Source organism: Stigmatopora argus, chromosome 19, assembly GCF_051989625.1.
Source record: "Stigmatopora argus isolate UIUO_Sarg chromosome 19, RoL_Sarg_1.0, whole genome shotgun sequence".
NCBI classification, from domain to species: domain Eukaryota; kingdom Metazoa; phylum Chordata; class Actinopteri; order Syngnathiformes; family Syngnathidae; genus Stigmatopora; species Stigmatopora argus.
Window position 1 is genome coordinate 6,569,023 of NC_135405.1, and position 22,292 is coordinate 6,591,314.

The 22,292-nt window shown below is 37.0% G+C and overlaps 1 protein-coding gene across 11 annotated transcripts; it reads right to left on the reverse strand.

Annotated features, from left to right (window-relative positions):
• Position 1: 1 nt before the first annotated feature.
• dtnba (dystrobrevin, beta a) lies at positions 2–21,318 on the reverse strand. 11 transcript variants are annotated; one of them, XM_077586976.1, is made up of 22 exons: positions 21,062–21,318; positions 14,903–14,954; positions 12,207–12,298; positions 12,050–12,130; positions 11,746–11,959; positions 11,564–11,649; positions 10,321–10,475; positions 10,136–10,235; positions 9,632–9,798; positions 9,023–9,147; positions 8,068–8,142; positions 7,531–7,608; positions 6,918–7,002; positions 6,761–6,840; positions 5,579–5,692; positions 4,959–5,055; positions 4,675–4,695; positions 4,200–4,347; positions 3,340–3,429; positions 2,755–2,802; positions 2,279–2,312; positions 2–1,501 (listed from the first exon to the last, which is right to left on the reverse strand). In XM_077586976.1, exons 3-21 carry the CDS (start codon positions 12,295–12,297, stop codon positions 2,305–2,307), a joined length of 1,863 nt encoding a protein of 620 aa, XP_077443102.1. In that variant the 5' UTR covers position 12,298; positions 14,903–14,954; positions 21,062–21,318; the 3' UTR covers positions 2–1,501; positions 2,279–2,304. The 11 variants fall into 11 exon arrangements, with proteins under 11 accessions (XP_077443102.1, XP_077443099.1, XP_077443100.1 ...); XM_077586973.1 differs by having other exon boundaries at positions 6,918–7,005; XM_077586974.1 differs by having other exon boundaries at positions 7,531–7,611.
• Between the last annotated feature and the right edge of the window lie 974 nt (positions 21,319–22,292).

Consider the following 22,292-nt stretch of genomic DNA (forward strand, 5'->3'; position numbering starts at 1 on the left):
ATAGTGATAAATAAAATTTATTGCAGATCAAACATCACTCACACATCTTCAGCGCTGACACTGATTACAGTTTCAAGTAAAAATGTATCTACTTTGTCAGCGTTTCACCTTTAATAGGGACCATTTGCTTATGTCATAGGACACACATGTAAAAGAGATCATTAAGAGTAGCACTCCTTTTCTATTTAGGGTTTACAGAAAATCCTTAAATGAAAGATCTGGTCCATCCAAACAGTACTATCATACATGTTTATACAATAACTTTGGCTACAATGACATGAGCAAATGGCTGCTGTGAAGACGGTTACTATACATCATTGGCATGCATAGCGAAAAATGGCAACAATAGCGGGGGTCTATCAGTCAAGTTATATTAAAGATTTACAAGACTTCTGCTTCAAATTGCATTAAAACCTGGGTTCTTTGGTTCGATGTTTACAGATACATCAAGCGCTTGAGCTGCTGTTGTTGCGGTAGCTTAAAATCCACAGTGAACTGAATCAATCCCACAAATCCACCACATTATTCATTCATTCAGAAAGCTTAAAATAAAAAAGGCAGTAACCAACAAAGTGTAAGGAGTCATATTGGACTGCAGAGTTAAATTATATTAATCAGAACAACTCTTTTAGGTTAGCACTGAATGAGTGTAATCAGTTTTACAATAGAGACATGGACATGGTCTCTGTTTTCCAATAATGTATTCATAAAGATTACATTTCATCTGTTTGAGGGCTCTTCATAAAACATGCATTAATTGCTTATCGTCTGGGTTCGTGTCTCCTCTCACTTTGCTGTTGCATAAAATATTTGAGTATCTAGTTAAACCTTGCACACACAAACACAGATAAAAACGCCATCATCTCTTAGTTCAGTACCAGGATAGACAGCTTGAGCTGTTAAAAATATGAGCACCTGTGGAGTTATTCACATGGTCTAAACACAGCAGCATTCAAGATTTTTTTTTTCTCAGCAGGACCAGACCACTGTCATATACATATTGACCCTTTGGAGAAATGAAGAACTGCCTAAAACAAATGCAAGCAAAAATAAATTAATACCAAGCACACAGTGCTGAAATGTACTCTTCTCATCTTTTGAACAAATAACCTTCTTTCAACTTCCTGTATCTTCATCCTGATAATTAAAGCTCCCTAACACATCTGCCTCTGAAAAACGTCCTTTTTCACGTACTCGTTCCTCCTCTTTTGCCTTAAGCGACAAATAAAAACAAATCACCTGCTAAAGCACGCACACACACACACACACTCGGGTACTAATCAGTAGGCTTCAGGTTCTTTGTTTAGCTGTGCTCGATTACGATAATACAAATGCAAAAATCACAGTGACAAGACAAACACTTGAGTCAGAGCTGGACTTCAGTTTGCATCCAAAATTGTGAGCTCTTGATTAGCACTTGTCTTCTAATGACCAGTGGCTAATGAGAAAGATTTGGGTCCAGTTTAGCTTCTTCTTTGGCTCGGATGAAACACCATGCTGCCTAGGGAGAGTGTTGAGAGAGTTTTGTTACTTCCAAATACGCCCGACTATTGTTGATAATATTTGGTTTTCATTAGCGGAACTTCAAAATTCAACTGTTAAAAAATCTATACAGAGATACAAGTTTACAAATAATATATGTAGATCAGGGCTGTCAGACTCGGGTTGGTTCGCGGGCCGCTTTAACGTCAACTTGATTTCACGTGGGCCGGACCATTTTAGATATAATATTTAGATTTTTTTTTATGAACTGGATTAAAATCCCTGAATATTCAGTTTTTTTTATAGATCTAAAACAATGTTTATTTTAGCCTTTTTAATATATTTTTAGATTTTATGATTTTTGAACTAAAAACACAAAAAATGATTAAAAAATTACAATTATTGATTTAAAAGGGGGAAAATCCAAAAAAATAATATACATCTATACTCTTCGTTTTAATTTGATCCTAAAACAGAAAGTCGGCACTCATGATTTACTTTCCCGGGCCACACAAAATGATGCGGCGGGCCAGATTTGGCCCCCGGGCCGCCACTTTGACACATGTGATGCAGATTATCAAGAGTACATGAGGATGCTATTAAAATGTGTAATTTAAAATATTCTGGTTAATAAAATACTTGTGAGCACCAAATTTTGCTTCAATTAAAAACTAAATCCATTAAATGTGCTAGAATTGTCTTCTATCATCATTCCTAAAAACTTTAAAAATTAGCTTTGTTTGCCTTCAAATGTATTTAAAAAAAATGTTAAGTTAAATAAGAGAGCCATACTTACTGTCCCAATTTATCCTGCGATGAAATTTAACCTGCTGGATACAAACGAACATCTCATGAGAAATCAGCAGACGTGGACACAATTTGAGTGTGAAAAATGTTGTGAGTACAAAAAAGCTGCAAAAGAACAACATGATTCTCAAGCTGGTAAAAGTAGATGCAGATGAATGCTTTGTCTTTGCAGGCTGCTTCCTCAAAGAAAATCGGCTATTGAGAGGAAAGCATGTTATAAATAAATATAATAAAGCACAAGGCCAAGTAATAAGCAATGTTTTGTGTGTGGAGTTTTATCCTTGAACGTAGTCGCACATGCTTACAGAGAGGCAGAAAGAAATACAACTTTAGTACAAGATGAGTCATGAACAAAACTATTTGCTGTTAGTAATAAATGAAAAGTGGCAAAAGCTCTAATTATTTGAACTAATGTCAGTTTGGGAGGAATAAAAAAAGTCATTTGCAAGAAGTATACAATGTTACCTCTGTCCTTTCCATTCAGCAATCTCTCTTCTTCCTCCCGACCTTCATCTGTTCAGAAAAAGGTCAGATTTCAGCACCTCAGTGGGTTTTGCATGAACATTTTGTTTTCATCACAAGATTTATTATTGAACCAGAGACGACTGATTTGTGATCCTTCAAAATAATTGTAAATTACATCTATCCGCCCCTAATATATGTCAATAACGGATTTCCTCACTATGCTGTGCTCCATTAGTTATCATTCAAAGTAATGAAAATTTTCTGCATTTCTCGTGAGAAATTTACCAATTCAGATCGCACAATCACTGTTATTATTCATAGAAAATTGGTCGGTTGGACATTATAAATTGTCCCAACATATGAGTGTGAGCGTGAATCGTTGTCTGTCTTCTCATGCCCTGTGATTGGCTGACCACCAATTCAGGGTGTCCCCCGCCTTGTGCCCGAAGTCAACTGGGATAGACTCCAGCACCCCCACCACCCTTGTGAGGATAAGCGGTTCAAAAAATGAATGAATAAGTTCCTGTTGCTACAGATGCAACCAACACAGAAAGGAAAAATAATTACTATATTAAGTGTGTGTACCAGAATGAAGCTCTTTGACCAATGAGGACACAGTGTTGGTAATGGAATCAGCTGCTACTAGAAGGTCATTCCTCAAGTTTCTTCGTGAGCCTGAAGACATTTAAAATAACAAAATAATAGTAAATAATAATACAAATACCTCTAAAATATTTATTTCTTGCTTTTTAGTATCTTGCAATGACATCTGCATGGGAATGATCAATGGAAAAAAAAACATTTATTGTTTTGTATGGTTCATTCATCTAAGTATTATGCAGCTTTTGAAGTCTTATCAAAACATGGAGTAGTGTGCTTAAGAATGCTGGGCTGCTTGGGTCTTGAGCTTTTTAAAAAACAAACTTTCACATTGTGCTGAGGATGTACTACCAAGTTTCTAGAGAAAATCATGGAAAAACACAAATCTAACGATTCCAATTCTGAAGGTTTGCTGCTCAATTACACGTTTCATTTAATCTAAATGTAATGTAGATTATCACAATCATTGTTAGTGTGAGATCTCCCAAGGAAATTGGATCAAATAAAAATCTTTATGGCCCACAAACTTTCATTACAGATGGGCATGTTATGCATAATACCGAAAGAGTCATTAAAATGTCATAAAGAGAAAGCATTCAGTCCGTTTATTCATTCATTTTAAACACCGCTTCTCCTTGTGAGGGTGCTGGAGACTATTTCAGCTGACTTTATTACAAAAGATGTGCTACATCCCAGACTGGTCGCCAGTCAGCCTGCTATTTTTGGAGTTTCGAATATAGTCACAAGATCAGACCAGTTTTCCATCAATATAGTTCTATTGCCTGCCTTAATATCGGTATTTAATTCCAACTGTGATGGCTGGTAACCACTGTTAAAAATCTTACCTTGTGCAAAAGCCTCTTGTACATCTCCGCCCACACCAGCAAGGGAGTCTTGGGGTGAATACATCTGTGGAGAAGCGGTACCAGCTGAGCGGGCAGGCGAGGGGCTCGGTCGGGAAGGATAGGCATGAGAGGAACCGGCAGCCTGTGCCTGAAATTAAAAAAAAAAAATCTTGTGATCTCTGAGAATACCGTATTTTCACGACTAAAGGCACACTTAAAAGTCTTAAATTTTGTCCAAAATAGACAGGGCGCCTTATAATCCAGTGTGCTTTATATATGGAAAAAAAAAAGTGTCATTCATTGAGGGTGCGCCTTATAATGCGGTGCGCCTTATAGTCGTGAAAATACGGTAATTGGATTTTTTTAAATGAATAAATACAACTGTTGTTTCAAAACACTTACTATATTAAGTTGTTTTTCGATTTCATTTTTCTCAAAAATGACTGTCTATCCAAAAAAAAAGGGTTAAACTTACTGCCTGTCGTTGTTCCTCATCCTACAGGGTCAGAGCATGGGCAGGTGGAAACAAGTGGAGAAAAGATAGAAAAGAGGAAGTCAGACACAAGTGAGAACAAGAAAGACTCTTAAAGGGGAATCCAGTTTAGGGTAAAGTGAGGTTTAGTTATAGCGGTAACTGATAGTAGAGAAAGCAGAGCGGTTTAGGAAACACAGGGGTCTTTTTTTGTGTGTGTTGCGCAAGCTTGGGAATAAAAAATGTCACACTGAACGAAGGTCATCGTTGAAATCAGTTTGTGCAACCTTGAGCAGTTTCATCAGTCCTTCAAGCTGGACCATCAGTTCCCTCCTGCTTTCTTGCAGAGATGACATCCTCTGTTCCAACTCATCTTTCCTCTGCCTGCCACACAAGATATTACTTCTGTTACACAATTGGGTAACTCAAAAAGTGGATTCATCAAGTTACATTTTAAGGATGTATTTAAATGTGTAATTGAAGTGACTGGTGATTTGAACTTAAGATAGTAATTACAATATTGCAGAAAAATTGCATTCCAAGAACATCGTTTTACAGAAAAAATCCCATCTGTTAGGTTTGTTGTTGTGGTTACTGAAAAGCATAAACATGTTGGATGATTATTATTTATTTATTATTTTTTTTGCGCTGATTTTTCTAAACATCCATCTGTTATTGCCATCTGCTATGAAGCCTCCCGCTCTGTGCTGTAAAGTCTCACTGAACATTTCTGGGCTGAGTCACACACTGGCAAACAATATTGACAATGCATTGTCAGAATGGTTAGGCTTCAATGGCAGCATTATTTCTTTAGATACGTCTGTAGTTCTTGGAAGGGTAAAAATATAAACATATGAGAATCCTTGTGTGTATGTATATGTAACATATGCTCCGGCAATGTGTTCACCTGAGCAGGCGAAGCTCAGCCAGAAGAGTTGGGTTGGTGCTACCCTTGTCCGGACTGGGCTGACACACGGCATCGTGCTCCGAACGGAGACGCTTGATCTCTGCCAAAATCTCTCTGGGTAATGAAAAGCACAACCATCAAGGTCGGGGGTAAGCTCAATGTGATGTAAGGTAGGCAGGCAGAGGTGAATGTACAGTCCAGGAAAATAAGCAGTATGTAAAAAATAGGGAAAGTGAGTGTAACCTCCAGTTATCAAATTTGAAGTACAGGCTTTCAAGAAAATATGTAGGTCGAATGCAAGTATAACTTTTGGGGTGAAAACCCCACAGAGGCTTGAGGGCATAGAGGAATAAGTAATGAAATAATAATAATAAATGATGAAATTTGAATTGGACTACATCCCTGAATAGGAAAGTGTGGACTGGTCAGACCAATGTAAGTAACCAAAGGAGTGACTATCAAGATTTTCAACATTTTTGAAATATAGATATGAATATATATGTATATATATATGTATATACACATATATATATATATATATATATACACACACATATATATATATATATATATATATATATATATATATATGTATATATATATATATATATATATATATATGTATATATATATATATATATATATATATGTATATATATATATATATGTATATATATATATATATATGTATATATATATATGTATATATATATATATATATATATATATATGTATGTATATATATATTATATATATATATATATATATATATATATATATATATATATATATATATATATATATATATATACACACACACTATCTTTCTACATCTGAAATAAGTGTACTAAAATTTATTGCGCTTGTACATATAGTCTATAACTATCTTTATTGTTATTAAGACTGGTCATGATGATGATGATTCCTCAAGTTAATTGACAGTGATTAAACTAAGTAGAAAATAGATTTATATATACACCACTTTAGTTCTATACACCTACGTTTATAGTTTAAAGCAAGAGCACGTAGCGTAGCAAGGAAGTTTCAAATAATAATAATACATATTTTTAATGGAGTAAACCTGGTTTCCCCCCGAAAAATGTTTAAAATATTCTATACAAAAACAAATAAACTTAAACAGTGTTTGAATGTAAGGACTGGTTCCTTGTTCACACTTTCTACCTGTTTTTGGATTCCAGCTGAGCGATGAGCTCCCTCTTCTGTTTGTTTACATCAAAGTTAATGCTTCGAGTGGGTATCACCTAAACACATGAGATGATCCCACATTGTTTTACAGTGCTTTGTGAATTTTCTGTTCAATAATTAAATATGTCCTTACCCCTGAGCTTTCGGTTTCTGCCAGTCGAGACGTGTAGCGGGCGATAAGTTTGTGTTCGTCATCTTGCCTGCTAGGGCTTTGTACGCTGCTGAGACAGAACTGAAATTGAATATTCTATTCCTAAATACATAGAAATGTTAGTGGCTGTTATCCATAAAAAATCTTAAGACAAACATGCTAAAAAAACTAGCCAAGGTCTATTAGTGCATATTAATGAGCTTATTTTTTACTTTTTTTTTAACAAATACAAATAGGGTTTGATGAAATTTACTGCTGCCAATTTGCATTTATTACAGAATCATAAAAGTGAAATAACATTCGAATAGGGTGGGGGAAATCCAATTGGAAAAAAATATTGTTTTCTATTCCTATTTTGAGTAGCAGATGACTTAAACTAACACATGACACACCAACTTTGTCCAAAAAGGCCTTTTGTTGCAGTAGTTTGAAGCAATACAACGCTGTTATAATTGTCCTGCTTCAAACTGTAACAAAACTCCATCCAAATTGAATTATTGTCTTTTTGGTTTGAACATTATCATTGGTTCTTGGCGATATTTTTAGCTTTTGCGATTGTGAATCAGTCCTAAAGTCCTGTCCTGCAGCCTCTTACCACGGGCTGCTCTGGAGGCGATTCACATAAGCGGCGATCAAAGCGTGTTCCTCATTCATGCGCTGAGCTGCTGCCAAACTGCTGACAGAAGTCATACACAGCAAAGTAAGTATCCCATACACTATAGAACATAAACAAAAGGTCTTGGGCACTCAGTTTGCTACTTTGGAAAACGCTTTTTTCTGTTGTGACTGCGCTCAGGGCATAAATCAAATTCCATGAGGATTTTAGTGTGACATTCCTGCCAATCACACTCCAAAATGTAGCACAAAATTTACTAATGATGTTATTTTCACTTCAGGTTGAATTTTCAATTCAGGCTTGTTTGTCACAATAGCAATGCATGATAAAAAAAATTTCAAGTGAGGATGGATGACGTCAAAATGTGAGATCGTAAATAAGGTGATGACAGGTGCTGAGCAAATCAATCAAACAAAGCCCATTTATTGTGGTGTATTCCTTGTGTTAAAAGATAGAATAACATTGAGAATCATTCACCGACTGCAAACACTAAACTAGTATTTTGTCAAACTTTACCTCTTAGTAGATGAGTTTGGTGCTGAAGAAGACAGCAACATGGCCGGACTTGGGTTTCCAACTGGTTGAGAAGGGCTGCATGTACGTTAAACAAACACAACAAAGACTTCTGTCAACTATGTGTAGCACACGGACGTAAGTTTATATCATCGGCTCATTAAATATAAAGGCATAGCTACTCATAATCACACATTTGAAGCCCACATTCTCACACACATTCACGTGCCTTAGTCACGCATTGATGAATCCTTCTGGTCAGAGTAAACACAGACAGAACAAAGATCACAGAAAGCCGGAAAAAGATAAGCAACGCAAGCAAAAAGCTGCAAATATGAACACTAAGAAGGAAAATGACCTGGTGTTGTCATACTATCTTGCATACTCACGGCTAGCTTCGATTGCTCTTTGCTGGCCCAAATAAAAGCTCAATCCTGGGAGGCATGCAATGAACCCATCTGCTGATGTTCGGAAACTCAAAGACTGAATACAACCATGGGGGTGGAGCTACCAAAAGGGTTGGTTGGATTTGTTTTGTCCCGAAAGCTCCCTGCGTGCATGCGTCCATGAATGTGTAAAAATCAGGGTGATAATAAATGAATAGAAAATTGGAAAATTTTAAAAGTCTGTCTGTCCATGAGGAAAACTTTACAACAGTCAATGAAAACCTAACTTTATACTGGAAGGTATTGACAGCTGAAAGCCAGATTGGAGGCAATATTTTTCTGTGTTTCCATAGTGGGTAGACAGTACAAATGCAATAGAAGTGCCATTAGTATCACTTTAAGACAGATTCTGTAGCAGAAGTGAATGTGTATTATTATGTGGAATTTATTGGTGATATGTGGATGTGCTCCATACAAATTTCGGCCGATAGTTAGTAGCGTGAAAAATGTTTACAGCATGTAACTTTGACAGAACACTTTAAAAAATGACAAAAAAAGCTCTTGAATCTTACACTATGTTAGCGAGATTTAGGGTCCTCTCGGGTTCCTCTGGGTAAACTGGGTGTTGGGGTTCCCGGGATGATACACAACCCAGAGTTTTTCCCAGGGCTCGGCCCAGCTTGGTCGCAGGCGACTTCTAGATAAAGACAAAACAAATGTATGAATAAAAACTACCATGCCGTTGTATTTAATTATTTAAAATTCTGTTTTTTTTTCTTGTTTTTAGACCACACCAAATTTTAAGATGCATTTTATCACACAATAACTACAATGTGAAGGTGTATGTACTAGATACGTTGCCATAAAGGATAAAGGGATATTAGAAATGCAAAGAAATGAAAATTCTTCGGTGAAACTGAAAATCTTGGGCAAAAACAAAGCTGAAACGAATTATAATAAATATTTAAAACCATTTAGATCTAAAAAAAAAAAGTAATAATTGTTTTATTATTTTTTTTTAAATGTTGTTTTGTGGTGGCCTTTTTTCCCGCAATTTGTTTCCCCTTTCAGCTGCCTTTTAAGAAACCAAAAAACTCAAATGATTTAAAACATCAACCTAAACAATAGCATTTTATTTGTTTCACCGTCATGTAAACTGATTTAAATCTACTCCATCTCACCCAGGATGAGTGCTCCTTCATCTGGTGTTGGTTGCTATGAGAGCCATTTGCATTGCCACGCCAAAAGCAATTCTGGCAGAGCTGGTATCCTCGGCAACGGAGACAGCGATAACGGAAGCCTGTTATACCGTTGCTATGACAGTAAGAACATGAGACGGGATGGTACACTGAAAAAAGAAACAAAAAAAGAAAAGTTGTACACACTGTGTGGGTTTCTGCCCAACATAGGCTAACATTCTAAATTGCCCCTAGGTATGAGTCTGAGCGCGAATGGTCTCCTTGTGCCCTGTGATTGGCTGGCCACTGATTCAGGGTGTCCCCCACCTGGTGCCCAATGTCACCTGGGATAGGCTCCAGCAACCCCGCGACCCTTGTGAGGATAAGCGGTTCAGAAATGAATAATATTGCAAGGTGAAAAAACATCACCTCCTAAGAAAGGCATTAATAGAACAACACAACAATTGTTTGAATACAAGATAAATTAGCATGTAAAAATGTTAATACCGTTTTCTACATTGGCGAGGCGATGCATGAGGGGAAGCCAGACGAGACATGGGGGAGGGTCAGATACAATGTCCAGGAACATGTTGAGCATCACCCGCTTCTACAAAAAAAAAAAAATAACACTGTTTAATCTGCAATGAAAAAAATCAATAAATTGATATTGATCAGATTTGACTATACGTTACCTGTTGTGGGAAACACGAGCGGGCCATGTTGTTTGTGTAGCCAAACGACGGGCGTTCGTGGACAGCTGATGGCAGCTTGAGAGCCTCCATCAGGAAATTGTCAAATTTGGACAGGACCATCACACCGCTGGAGTCTGAGACCTGAGAAAACACATCTACACACCAACAGATGAAATGGCATCAAAAAACAACAGCAGTAACAAACATTTCCCACAAGGTGGCAAATTTGTATAAAATGTACACTGGATTTCCAGATAAGAAAACATTACTGGAGTACAACTTTTTCAAAAATTGAAAGCAGAAAGGTGATGATGCTTCTGTAAACATCACAGTGGACCTCATTTAAAAAGTAAAGTTAAAGCCCTCTTTGCTCCTGGGCCATAATTATAAAGAAATACAAGGCCACGAGACATTTTGTACCAAGATCAGTTCCTAGATATCCTGCTGGGCCCCCAATTTTATTACTGCAGGGAATTAGTGCTCTATAACAATGTCAAGAGTTGAGTATGTCACAAATTAAGCTGTGCATTTGTGTCACTGAAAGTACACTGCAATTGTGAGTAACAGTGTATTAAATAGGCCAAGGGTTCGTTGATTGCGTCCAGAATGAATGATGACAGAAGTGATTTTAGAGGGTGTACATCATTGAGGTAACTCAACATAATTCTAATCTCATGGCGACCAAAAGTCAGCACCACTTCTTTCCTGAAATGCCCAGGTTCTACATGATTCTTTTTCAAAGAGACAATCTGGCCTAAGGCACATGTGTCAAAGTGGCGGCCCGGGGACAAATCTGGCCCACCGCATCATTTTGTGTGGCCCGAGAAAGTAAATCATGAGTGCCGACTTTCTGTTTTAGGATCAAATTAAAATGAGGAGTATAGATGTATATTAAATTTCCTGATTTTCCCCCTTTTAAATCAATAATTGTAATCTTTTTAATCATTTTTTTCTGTTTTTAGTTCAAAAATCATTTTGTAAAATCTAAAAATATATTTAAAAAAAGCTAAAATAAACATTGTTTTAGAGCTATAAAAAACTGAATATTCAGGTCTTTTAATCCAGTTATTTTAATCCATTTATTTAAAAAAATCTAAATATTATATCTAAAATGGTCCGGCCCACGTGAAATCAAGTTGACGTTAAAGCGGCCCGCGAACCAACCCGAGTCTGACACCCTTGGCCTAAGGGATCCTGACCACTTTAATCTCGCTTCGGTCAGGACAGTGTGTGCGATACTTACAGCGTAGTTTGTCAACTAGTTTTCCTCCACACAGTACAGCCAGCATGGCCTTTACTGAGAACACTGTCAATCGGCTCTCCGGTTCACTGAAAAACAACATATTTTTACTAGCCTCTGTTATTTTTTTTGGATGAAACAACAGGACATGGGATGCAAAGAATAAAATGATTTTCGCCATTTACCTCTCGATGGCAGTCAAGATGAAGTCAACAAACAGGACAGTACTCTCCCTTGGCTTAATTGGATGAGTAGTGGGCAGACGCTTACTAAGCTGGTTGAACAGGGAAGCTACCAGGTTCTCCAGCCTGGTTACAGATATACCAGCATTGAAGTCTACAGCATTCAGGCCGGCGTCCCGCACTGCTTCGATCACGTTGTATATATCGATGAGATGCACTGCAAGGAAAATGAAGGCCAAAAGAAAAGGACTTAAAGGACGTAATATACGTAGGTAACAGTTACGTCATATTTTAACCTAAGACTTACAGTTACATCTCTTCTGTATGAATCGCAGTTTGCAGGCTGTTCGATAAGTAGAAAGGCAGATGCTATCAAGGTTCTGGTCCGCTGTACACAAGAAGATTTTTAAGGAACTAAACTTTAGTTACCTGTTGACGGGGCCGAATAAGATCAATTGACTCACCAAGTTCCACCATGATTTGTCTTCTGGCTGCTCCTGTAGTCAGTGGATCTGCCCTCCTTCTGTCTGTCAAACCCCGCTCTGCCATCACCATCCTGCTTGAAACACGAAAAAAAGAAACATGACCATTGGCACCCAATCAAAAACACAATCTGTGGTAGATTTTAAAAAAATAGACACTTTCTCAACTTTACTCACGATTGAATTTGAACAAAGTAGCCGACTCTTTTAAACAAATAGTCTTTTTTAACACCAAAGACACGTTTAATGCAAAGTCATATTTGGCATAGCTTTGAAGCAGTAATACTTAAATGCCAGTGAGTACCACATGCTGAACTGCATTCAAAGTGTGCCAACTTTATTGACAGCTGCCACAAAATTCATGGGAAAAACTCCACCAAAGTATAATGTGTGAAAGGTGCTGCTATACCTAGTTTGACATTCATTTGAAGTTGACTCTTGAGGTTTCATTGTTCTTACTGGCAGCTAACCTTGAATTAGGAGTGGGTGATATGGCCTTAAAATGAATGTCAACATATTTGAAGAAAATTTGCTGTCATGGTATTTCTGACGATGTGGGAACAAAAATGCTGAAAAATAGGTTTGTACTTTCTAATCTGGATGAACAGCATTTTTATTTACAATAGTTAAAATCTAGTGCAAAGGAGTGACACGGTTTGAATTGGAAAATTGGCCAAGTAGTCTTAAACCTCAGAAGTAAATCTACATTTTAAGATTGAACTTTAATTTTTGCATATGACAAACAGGAGCACCAAGATACGCATGTACTGCCTCGGCCAATGAACTTGTCACCTGATGCTAAAGTTACAGAAAACCTTGCAAATTGTTATCCCAGATAGTGATTGTGCTGAACTTGGTGATCGGTAAATCAAGTTTCAACAAAAGTAATATAGAATGTTGTCTTAAGATATACAGCTTCAGACAGTGTTACAAAAAGAAGGAAGAAGCAAGTGCTCAACTCATTACTCAGAGTTAGTGATCGAATTTGAAATGAGCATTTACAGGAAAACCAAACGGAAGGAAGGAAATGTGGAAATCAACAGAAGAAATGTGGAAAAAAGGATGCAACATCCCATGAACCTGAAATACTCAGGCGTATTGGCATTCCTTGTGTAAATATGGTGACAAGCGAAGAAGCCACACCCCACCATTTACCCGCGAGCCCCTGTACACATTCCAGAGAGGATTTGAACACATCCCAGGAGACCTCATGCTTCAGTCAGACAAAAAAGTATTCCTCCTTTCAGTCACTCACAAACACACAGACATATTCAATCTGTACTTCATAATTTTAGTTGGTCAGGTAATGAATTCGGTGGCAAAAAAGGGACCTCTACTACCTGTATGCCATGGAGTTGAGCAATTTGTTCCAAATAAATAAATATCTAAAAATATTCTACAAAGTGCAAGATTTGGTTGTAAAGTTGAATGCAGTTGTAGTTATATAAACCTCATCGTGGAGTCACTGCACCATCTGTGAGGTATTATCTCTCACTGAGAAATGATGACTAGCTCGCCACTCATCCGGCTCCCATGGTAAGTCAACTATCATTATCAGCGACGTTTTAGCTGCAGTTAGAGTGCAAGTACGATCTAACATCAGTGTCTGTCACGCCAACATTTGGGCTCTTTGTAGCATTAAGTCTGCTTCTCATTCAAAATTTGGAAGCTTAAAACATTTTTTTATATATTTGCCCTTCTTGCCATTACTCCCCTTGTACATCAAGCAGGAATAGATTAGTTGCTACTTTCTAAGGTCAAATCCATCTTAAATACATGTTAATACTCACATGACTTAAAAAGAAAAGAAATAATGTTCCATTTATGACAGCTGCTACGTATTTGTTGTCTCCATGGGATTTTCATCTCTTCAGAAGAATTTTCCTGTATCGTGAGTTTATAAAATGTGGTGCATGTTTCTCAATCACTATTCAGACCGAAATGATTTTTCAAAGTAAGCCTCAGAAATGTTATGCTCAATAAAACATCTAATGGTTATGCCACTACATTAAATAAATACATTTCTGGTTCATGAGCAATAAAAACAAGTTGTAGATAAGGTTGGAGTAGAGGTAAAGTGAGTCGCATGTGTTCTGAGAAGAACATCTAAAATGTAATAGGACTGATTCCTATAGAAATGACATATAGATAATAAAAAATAAATAGAAATTTTGATTCAGAGCTGCATGTGCAGTAGATATTTTTGTTGCTCAATAGTGTTTTATTATGGTCGACATTTGCTGAGCTCTGAATATGTGAACATGAGATAACTGGTGTTTGGTGAATACTTATCCAAACCAAAACCCTACAAAGAATGTGTAGTTGAATTCAGCATGGTAGACATTTTGGTGGTTTTAGAATACTATGAAAGCCAACTTTAAAGCAAATAGATATACTTGTTTGAAGGCCAGGAATTCACATTATTACTGTCCATGATTGGCCAACTGTTTTTTTTTCTGAACAGGATTGGAACAAAAAAACTTGTACCATTAATATATATTTTTTCATTTGTAGTGTGGACTTCAAGCAAGAGAAGACAAGGTGTTGTTTACAGTGACTGTGGTATGGTGTTACATTGTTTATCTGACTGTCACTTTCATGCTATCTTGATGTGAAAACACTGTCGAAATTGAAAGAAACCTTTGGAAATAGTGTGTGGAGTGGGTTTTTGATCATACCTCTCTGTGTCAGGGGGTCACGCTGGATAAGTGGCGCTTCAATGAAGGATGTCTATTAGAGAGACACAGAAAAGAAAGGCAATATAAAAAACAATGTTTTCTGCCACCAGAGAATAAGACACCTTCACACACACGCCCATAATACCTTACTGTCTGCCAATCATATTCCTGTTTCTGATTGTAACCCAAGCTAGTAATATACGGACTGTAGTAGTTCATGAACTTAAGCATTAATTTATCCTGATACTGCAAAAAGCTCTAATTGCAGTCAGCAATTCCATAATAGTGCAAAAGCTAAACATTTCCCCAAAATACATTCATCTTATATCTATATTTATATAGGTTAGCCCTAGGTGTTTAAGATATCTGCTTTACACTGATGCAGCAAAAATAGTTTGGACAGTTGCAACTATGTATTCTTGAGTGAATTGAAACACAATGCCGGCTAGGAACTACATCGACCCTCCGTCCCTGAATCAGAAATAAACACAAAAGGCAGACAAATGCTAAAATAATTCCAACTACTGTAATGTTCATATAATAAACTTCTACTTTTACCCCCACACGTTTTTAATCCTGTAGTTTATAGCGCAGTGTCTTAATTATGGATTTTTTGGCAATACATCCTATAATACAATGTGGACACCTGTGGTTTATAGTCCAGTGCAGATGATAAACAAATAGAGGATGATTTTAAAATTTGCTAGTGTGACCTAAGACCCAGAAATTACATATTCATGGGCACGGAAAGGGCAAATGAAAAACGTTCCTGAAGTCTTTTAGACATGTGTGAACACACTCGTGAGCAAAACCATCAAGGTTACAATAATTCTACCTCACACAGTTGCAGATATTAAATTTACACCTGCCATTAACACCAAACAGCTTTAAAAATCTGGGCGATTTAACTGTAATATGTAAGGTAAGGTTACGTGACATTTTTTCTTTCAAATTTTGAGTAGGGGAAAATGTCAACCAGGGGAACATGATGAAAAATCTCCTAAATGGTCATCTTAGAAACACATTTTTCTGAGACATTTAGTATAGATATATTGTAGACATTATAGTATGTAAAGTAGCTACATCCAAAAGTTAGTTCTTATTTTTTGTTGAGTGTTGTAGCTATATATCCTTTCATTAAGGCAGCCCACCCAAGCTGCATACCTGTGCAAGCACAATACAGTGCTCAAATTCTTTTCAAACAGAACCTCACTTGTACATACCTGACAGTCCCGCATATAACACCATTCTCACTTTTACAAATACAGACACATACACACCTGTTTGCAGTGGTGCTCAACCAAAAACAGACAGACGAGCTACTGAACTGGCAGCCCAAAAGTTGTTCTCTACTGGTTGAAGATGAATCCCACAAGATAAAATGTCAGAAGACTCAAAAAGCGTTACGAATACGACGCTGATCAAGAAAGAGGCGTCAGGCAGGCGAAGGCTTACTAAAGAGGGGTAAAGGGGTGTTTACCACCCTCTGGACGCCACACAGACACACACACAGGCATGGCATACCACATGACCACATCGCCATTCCCAGCTGTTCTGTATTCTCATGTCTACCCTGACAGGTCTCCAGCAATGTCTGTGCGGGTATGTGCTTGCCTTATGCATAGAACATTAGATGCAGACATTACAAAAATATCCGTAATAAGTACACTATTGCCTTTTATTGCCACACTCTGAACAAAATGTTGAGGTTCGAGTGAAGCGGGAAACCTGGGGGGCCCCATGTACACTTAGGTGCTTTCAATGGATACTTTAAACCAAGGGTGTCAGACTCGGGTTGTTTCGCGGGCCGCTTTAACGACAACTTGATTTCACGTGGGCCGGACCATTTTAGATAGAATATTTAGATTTTTTTTTTTATAAATGGATTAAATGAACTGGATTAAAGGCCCCGAATATTCCGTTTTTTTATAGATCTAAAACAATGTTTACTTTAGGTTTTTTTTAAATATTTTTAGATTTTACAAAATGATTTTTGAACTAAAAACACAGAAAAAATGGATAAAAAAATTACAATTATTGATTTAAAAGGGGGAAAATCAGTAAATTTAATATACATTTACACTCTTCATTTTAATTTGATCCTAAAACAGAAAGTCGGCACTCATGATTTACTTTCCCGGGCCACACAAAATGATGCGGCGGGCCAGATTTGGCCCCCGGGCCGCCACTTTGACACGCGCTTTAAACTGTGTTCAGAGTTGTAATGTTAGGTTCGGTTAAAAGTACTTCTAGTGTGATTGATGTAATTTATATGTATGAATGTAGAATGTGAACATTATTACCCAACCGTTGGTATGTATCAAAAAAGTGGACACCTACCTTTCAGACATGGTAAAACAATGTCAGATCAGTTATTGTAATTTGTCTCAGGATTAATAAATTAGAGTGTGTATACTTAATTTATTTCATGTAATCCTCACAGGGCAAGCAAAAGAAAGTATGCAGCATTTTTTAGCCGATAGAACCCATGGTGCGGTGGGTTAGTAGATGATAGGCATAATCAGGTTTGCGTCTGTTTTCACCCATTCATACCTTGATTGAGTCAAGACTTCTGTCTCTCTCCAACTATGTCTGTCTCCTGAACTTTGACCTCTATTCTGCTATCATAAGATTCGAGACTCGCCCAGTGTGGTCCGTGGCGCATCACCGGGCAGGTAAAAACAGCAACACAATCTCCGGTTACATATTTGAAACAGCTAGCATGACATTTTATTTCGAGGATTGGTCGTGAATCATGGGGTACATGTGCTCCAATAGGCTGTAGAACTAGTATGTCATAGGACAGTCTCTAGTAGTAAATTACGTCTTCTATCTGAGTCTAGTGGGAAAAGTATTAACATAGATCATTTTTGGTGGAGGTTTTCAACATGGTTTCTTATTACAAGTCTGGTTACTTACAAACATTAACCCGCAAATGTTCTTGAAAGACTAATCAGGAAAGGTGTTTAACAAGCCCAGAGACTAAAACGTCAGACAGACTAGAACAAGTTTTAAATAACACTACTTAGCTAAATCTCCAGTTTTTAAAAGGTCTGTTAAATTTGTACAGATCAATGAGCATAATCACTACGATAACAACCATTTTAACTGTCTTTCACGAGCTCATCTTTTTACGATGCACAATTAAAGCCATTTTCGTATTACAACTTAACCCCATATCTCTCAGAGTCAAGCAAAAGCCCATGCGTTTCTGGTTTCTGTATACTGTGTAATTTACTCACATGGACTGTGTACAATGTTAACAATAGTGGAGCTTATATATACTGTTCTAGTTCATATTTCAACTTGTCACATGTTTACCTAAAACAATTTTGCTTTCCCAGAGGAGGGAACCAGACCACTTTTACCATTACTTCAAGATCTACTTTCTTTACCCCAGACCAAATTTCACCCACCATATTTGTTTGAGGTTTAGGGCATAAGAAGCTCGTAAAATGAAGCCCAAATAAGTATAAAAAGAAAATACTAAGGATGGTCAAGTTAATAAGGAGAGCAGAGTGCAGAATGAGAAGCCGCAAATACAGGCTATGAGATACTTTTTACAAGCCGGAAGGAAGGAGAGTGCGAGAACATCAGATGTTAAAAGTGACAAGAGTGAAAGCGAACACCAAGAAACAGGAACTGAATGTGTGCTATTTGCCCTGAAGAAACATAATGGGGAAAATGAGTTGATAATACTCCACTGATTCTGCAAATCTCACTATGTTAATACCCAATTTGGAGTGTAATAATTCATTTTTAAGGAAAAATATTTTTGACTAATCTGGGGGTGGCTAATTTTATTTTTATGATGTGTAATAGTAGAAATGAGCGTTAATAAAGCCAATATTTCTTGAATGTCATCAAAATTGCTGTGAGCATAAATTGTTAAATGCCACAGCTCTTATAGCTAATTAAATGTGAGTACTTTAGATAGTACATTATTGCTTGTGATGTCAGCTATATCCACATTTCTCTACCTTATTTTGATAGTTTTGTTGCTTACATGCACGTTAAATAGTCGTATATACACTTGGATTTTTTTTAAATATATATATATATATATATATATATATATATATATATATATATATATATATATATATATATATATATATATATATATATTTTTTTTTTTTTTAATATTGTGTGCTACTCCTGTTGCTAGGCTATAATTATTAGCCTGCAGTCCACAATTGAGACATCAAGCATTTACTGAAATATATGGGTATTAAATACAGCAGCCTATTTGATGGAGCATTACAACTTCTCTTTCATGAAAATGAGTGGAATGCATGCACTTATTTTTAATTTAATTCTGGATGAGACTGTAAACTAGATATGAACAACTGTTTATCTAATGAAAGATTTCACAAACATTCTTAATCTTGCTCTGTCACAGTGGAGACAATTATATAATTCAATAGCAGATTGACTACTGATGAATATTTATCTACTTTTCTGAACTAAAATGAGATGACACAAGAAGCCGGTATCCAAACTTAACATATTTAAGTTTATAAAGGTAAAAATTTGAGAGGAAAATGTATTGCCTTAAATATTACTGAGTTCTGCTAATTTATAAGGGTTAACACTAGAGTGAACCAAAACAATTCATCAACAAGTTTACTGTTAAAAACACAATATACAATTTTCAGGAAAACAGAAAGATGGCTTTATGAAACAGATTAAAGTAAATTTCCCCAATTGTGTTTTTCTTCTTCACTTCATGGATGTACTGTCTTCATTCAAAATTATATAATCTTAGGTATATGAAAATATAAATGACACTCTTAAAATCCAGAATATTTAGTGATTATGTTCAACCTGCCCTTCCTGAGACAATGTTTATTCCCTTATGATATTAACTTAAATGTTGCATTGTTGGACAATTACTAAATAAACAGCGTTCAGTTGCGTTCAACCTTTCCTATTTACAATAGCACATTGGCGAAATTAACTTTCAGCCAACTGATTTTATCTCACAAAACACATACATTACCGAAACAAAAGCCTGTACTGATAATAAACTGTTTACTGCAGCATTGCTGTTTTATTTTGACAAATGTCTCTGGGGCATATGGCAACTATATACCAGACTCCAAAATGGCCCTGATAACACATTTTAGCATTCCTCCTGACCCCCAAAGGTCACAGTGTCACAGCCGTCGGTAAACAGAGCTGTACTTACCTTAAAATGTTTTCTTCGACGTAAAGCAATTATTATCATCCATGTTTCATTTCACACATTTAAAACACGTGCAAAACCTGCATTTGGTTGATCGGGAGCAGCATAACCAAAAATATAAAGCCAACCAATCGTGCCTGTAACAGCAGGTCTGCTGTCAGTGTCATCTGAGGACGATGCGGGAGAGATTAAGTGAATAAAGGATATGCATGGCGTGTTTCATTGTAAATGTTTAATTGTTAGATGCTCAGAAAAGTAAAGTTTTCGTCGGTTAAAGCACGGGGGTCAAACTAGGGGGCCCTAGTCTGTTTTCTATGTATTTTTTTTAAAATCACACTTATATTTGATGATAAACAACATTATGAAATGGTTTTTTTGCTGTTTAACTGTGAATCCAAGACTGTAAAATCCCCAAACTTTGATTCCACTGATAAACACTTTTAACCCTTAAAAACCTTGCTTCTGAGTAAGTAACTTCGTGTCGTCTTAACATTTGGACCTTATTTTAAGAAGATATAAAAGAACTGATGCATGAGCATGGATGATTATTGTTAAAACCTAAAAAAGTGTATTTTAAAAAAGGAAAAGAAGAAAGAAAAAAACTGGGACCATTCAAACCAAACAGTAGTCTTGACGTTTAAAAGAAAAAAGAAAAGAAAAGTGGGCACGACTCTAGTGTAATATTACACACAAGGAAGGGAGGAACGCCGTGTGGACAACAGAAGAAAAAAAACTTCATTCAAATCCAAAACTCTTCAAGTCAATCTGAACCACCAAACATTAAAAAAAAGACTTCATTTTTATTTAGTGACTGTTGCAACTGTGACTTGAGCGGCCATGTTGACGAAAGTTGCCCACCCAAAATCAAGCACATCCACAACGCCCAAATAAAAACGCCAAGTATGCAAATTCCATAATAATTAAACGATAAAAATCCCAAATAAACAAACTAAATGAGCTCTTCTACTCACCGACAGGTACACGCGGTGGACTACCGACACAAACATGTACCCCTGACTAAACTTCTACGCAGCTTTTCCTCTCGTTTCCACCATCCGCTTTCCCCCTCGTCGTCTCCTCTCGCTTCGAATTACGTTTAAAACATGTGGTAAGCGTTCAGCTTGATGTTTCCGTCGTGGAGAGCCATGTTTGATGAGGCTCCGTGGCTGCTGCTGCCAACCAGCCAGCCCGTACCGGTGACCGCTGACTGTACCGAGGCATATTTTGAAAGAAGGTCACTCCTCTTTTCGGAGTTCTGCTCCCTCCCCTTATGATCGACTGTCTATCACAGTAATTTTCACACTTATTTTCATAGTCGAATAACTTTTAGTGTGACGGTGGTACTGTTAAAAGAGACAATCATTCATTCATTCATTTTCTGAACGGTTTTTTCCTCGCAGGGGGTGCTGGAGCCAATCCCAGCTGACTTCGGACACACCCTGAATTAGTGAACAGTCAATCGGAGAGACTAAAATGTCAAAACTGAAAATAGTCTTTGATCTAATAATGGAAAGTGAGTAGGTCAAGACATTGACTTTAGTATGACTGTTTATTCATTCATTTTCTGAACCACTTTTCCTCACAAGGCTCGCGGGGGTGCTGGAGCCTATCCCAGCTGACTTCGGACACACCCTGAATTAGTCATCAGTCAATCGCAGAGACTAAACTGTCCAAACTGAAAATAGTCTTTAAACTAATACTGGAAAGTGAGTAGGTCAAGACATTGACCTTTGTATGATTGTTCATCTTCTGAACCGCTTTTCCTCACAAGGCTCGCAGGGGGTGCTGGAGCCTATCCCAGCTGACGGACACTCCCTGATTTGGTGATCAGTCAATCGGAGAGACTAAAATCTCAAAACTGAAAATAGTCTCCAATCTAATAATCAAAAGTGAGTAGGTCAAGACATTGACCATAGTATGACTGTTCATTCATTCCTTTTCTGAACCTCTTTTCCTCACAAGGCTCGCAGGGGGTGCTGGAGCCTATCCCCGCTGACTTCAGATTGAATTAGTCATCAATCAATCACAGAGACTAAAATGTCACAACTGAAAATAGTCTCCAATCTAATAATCAAAAGAGAAGTAGGTCAAGACATTGACCTCCGTATGATTGTTCATTTATTCATTTTCTGAACCGTTTATCCTCACAAGGCTCGCAGGGGGTGCTGGAGCCTATCCCATCTGACTTCAGACACACCCTGA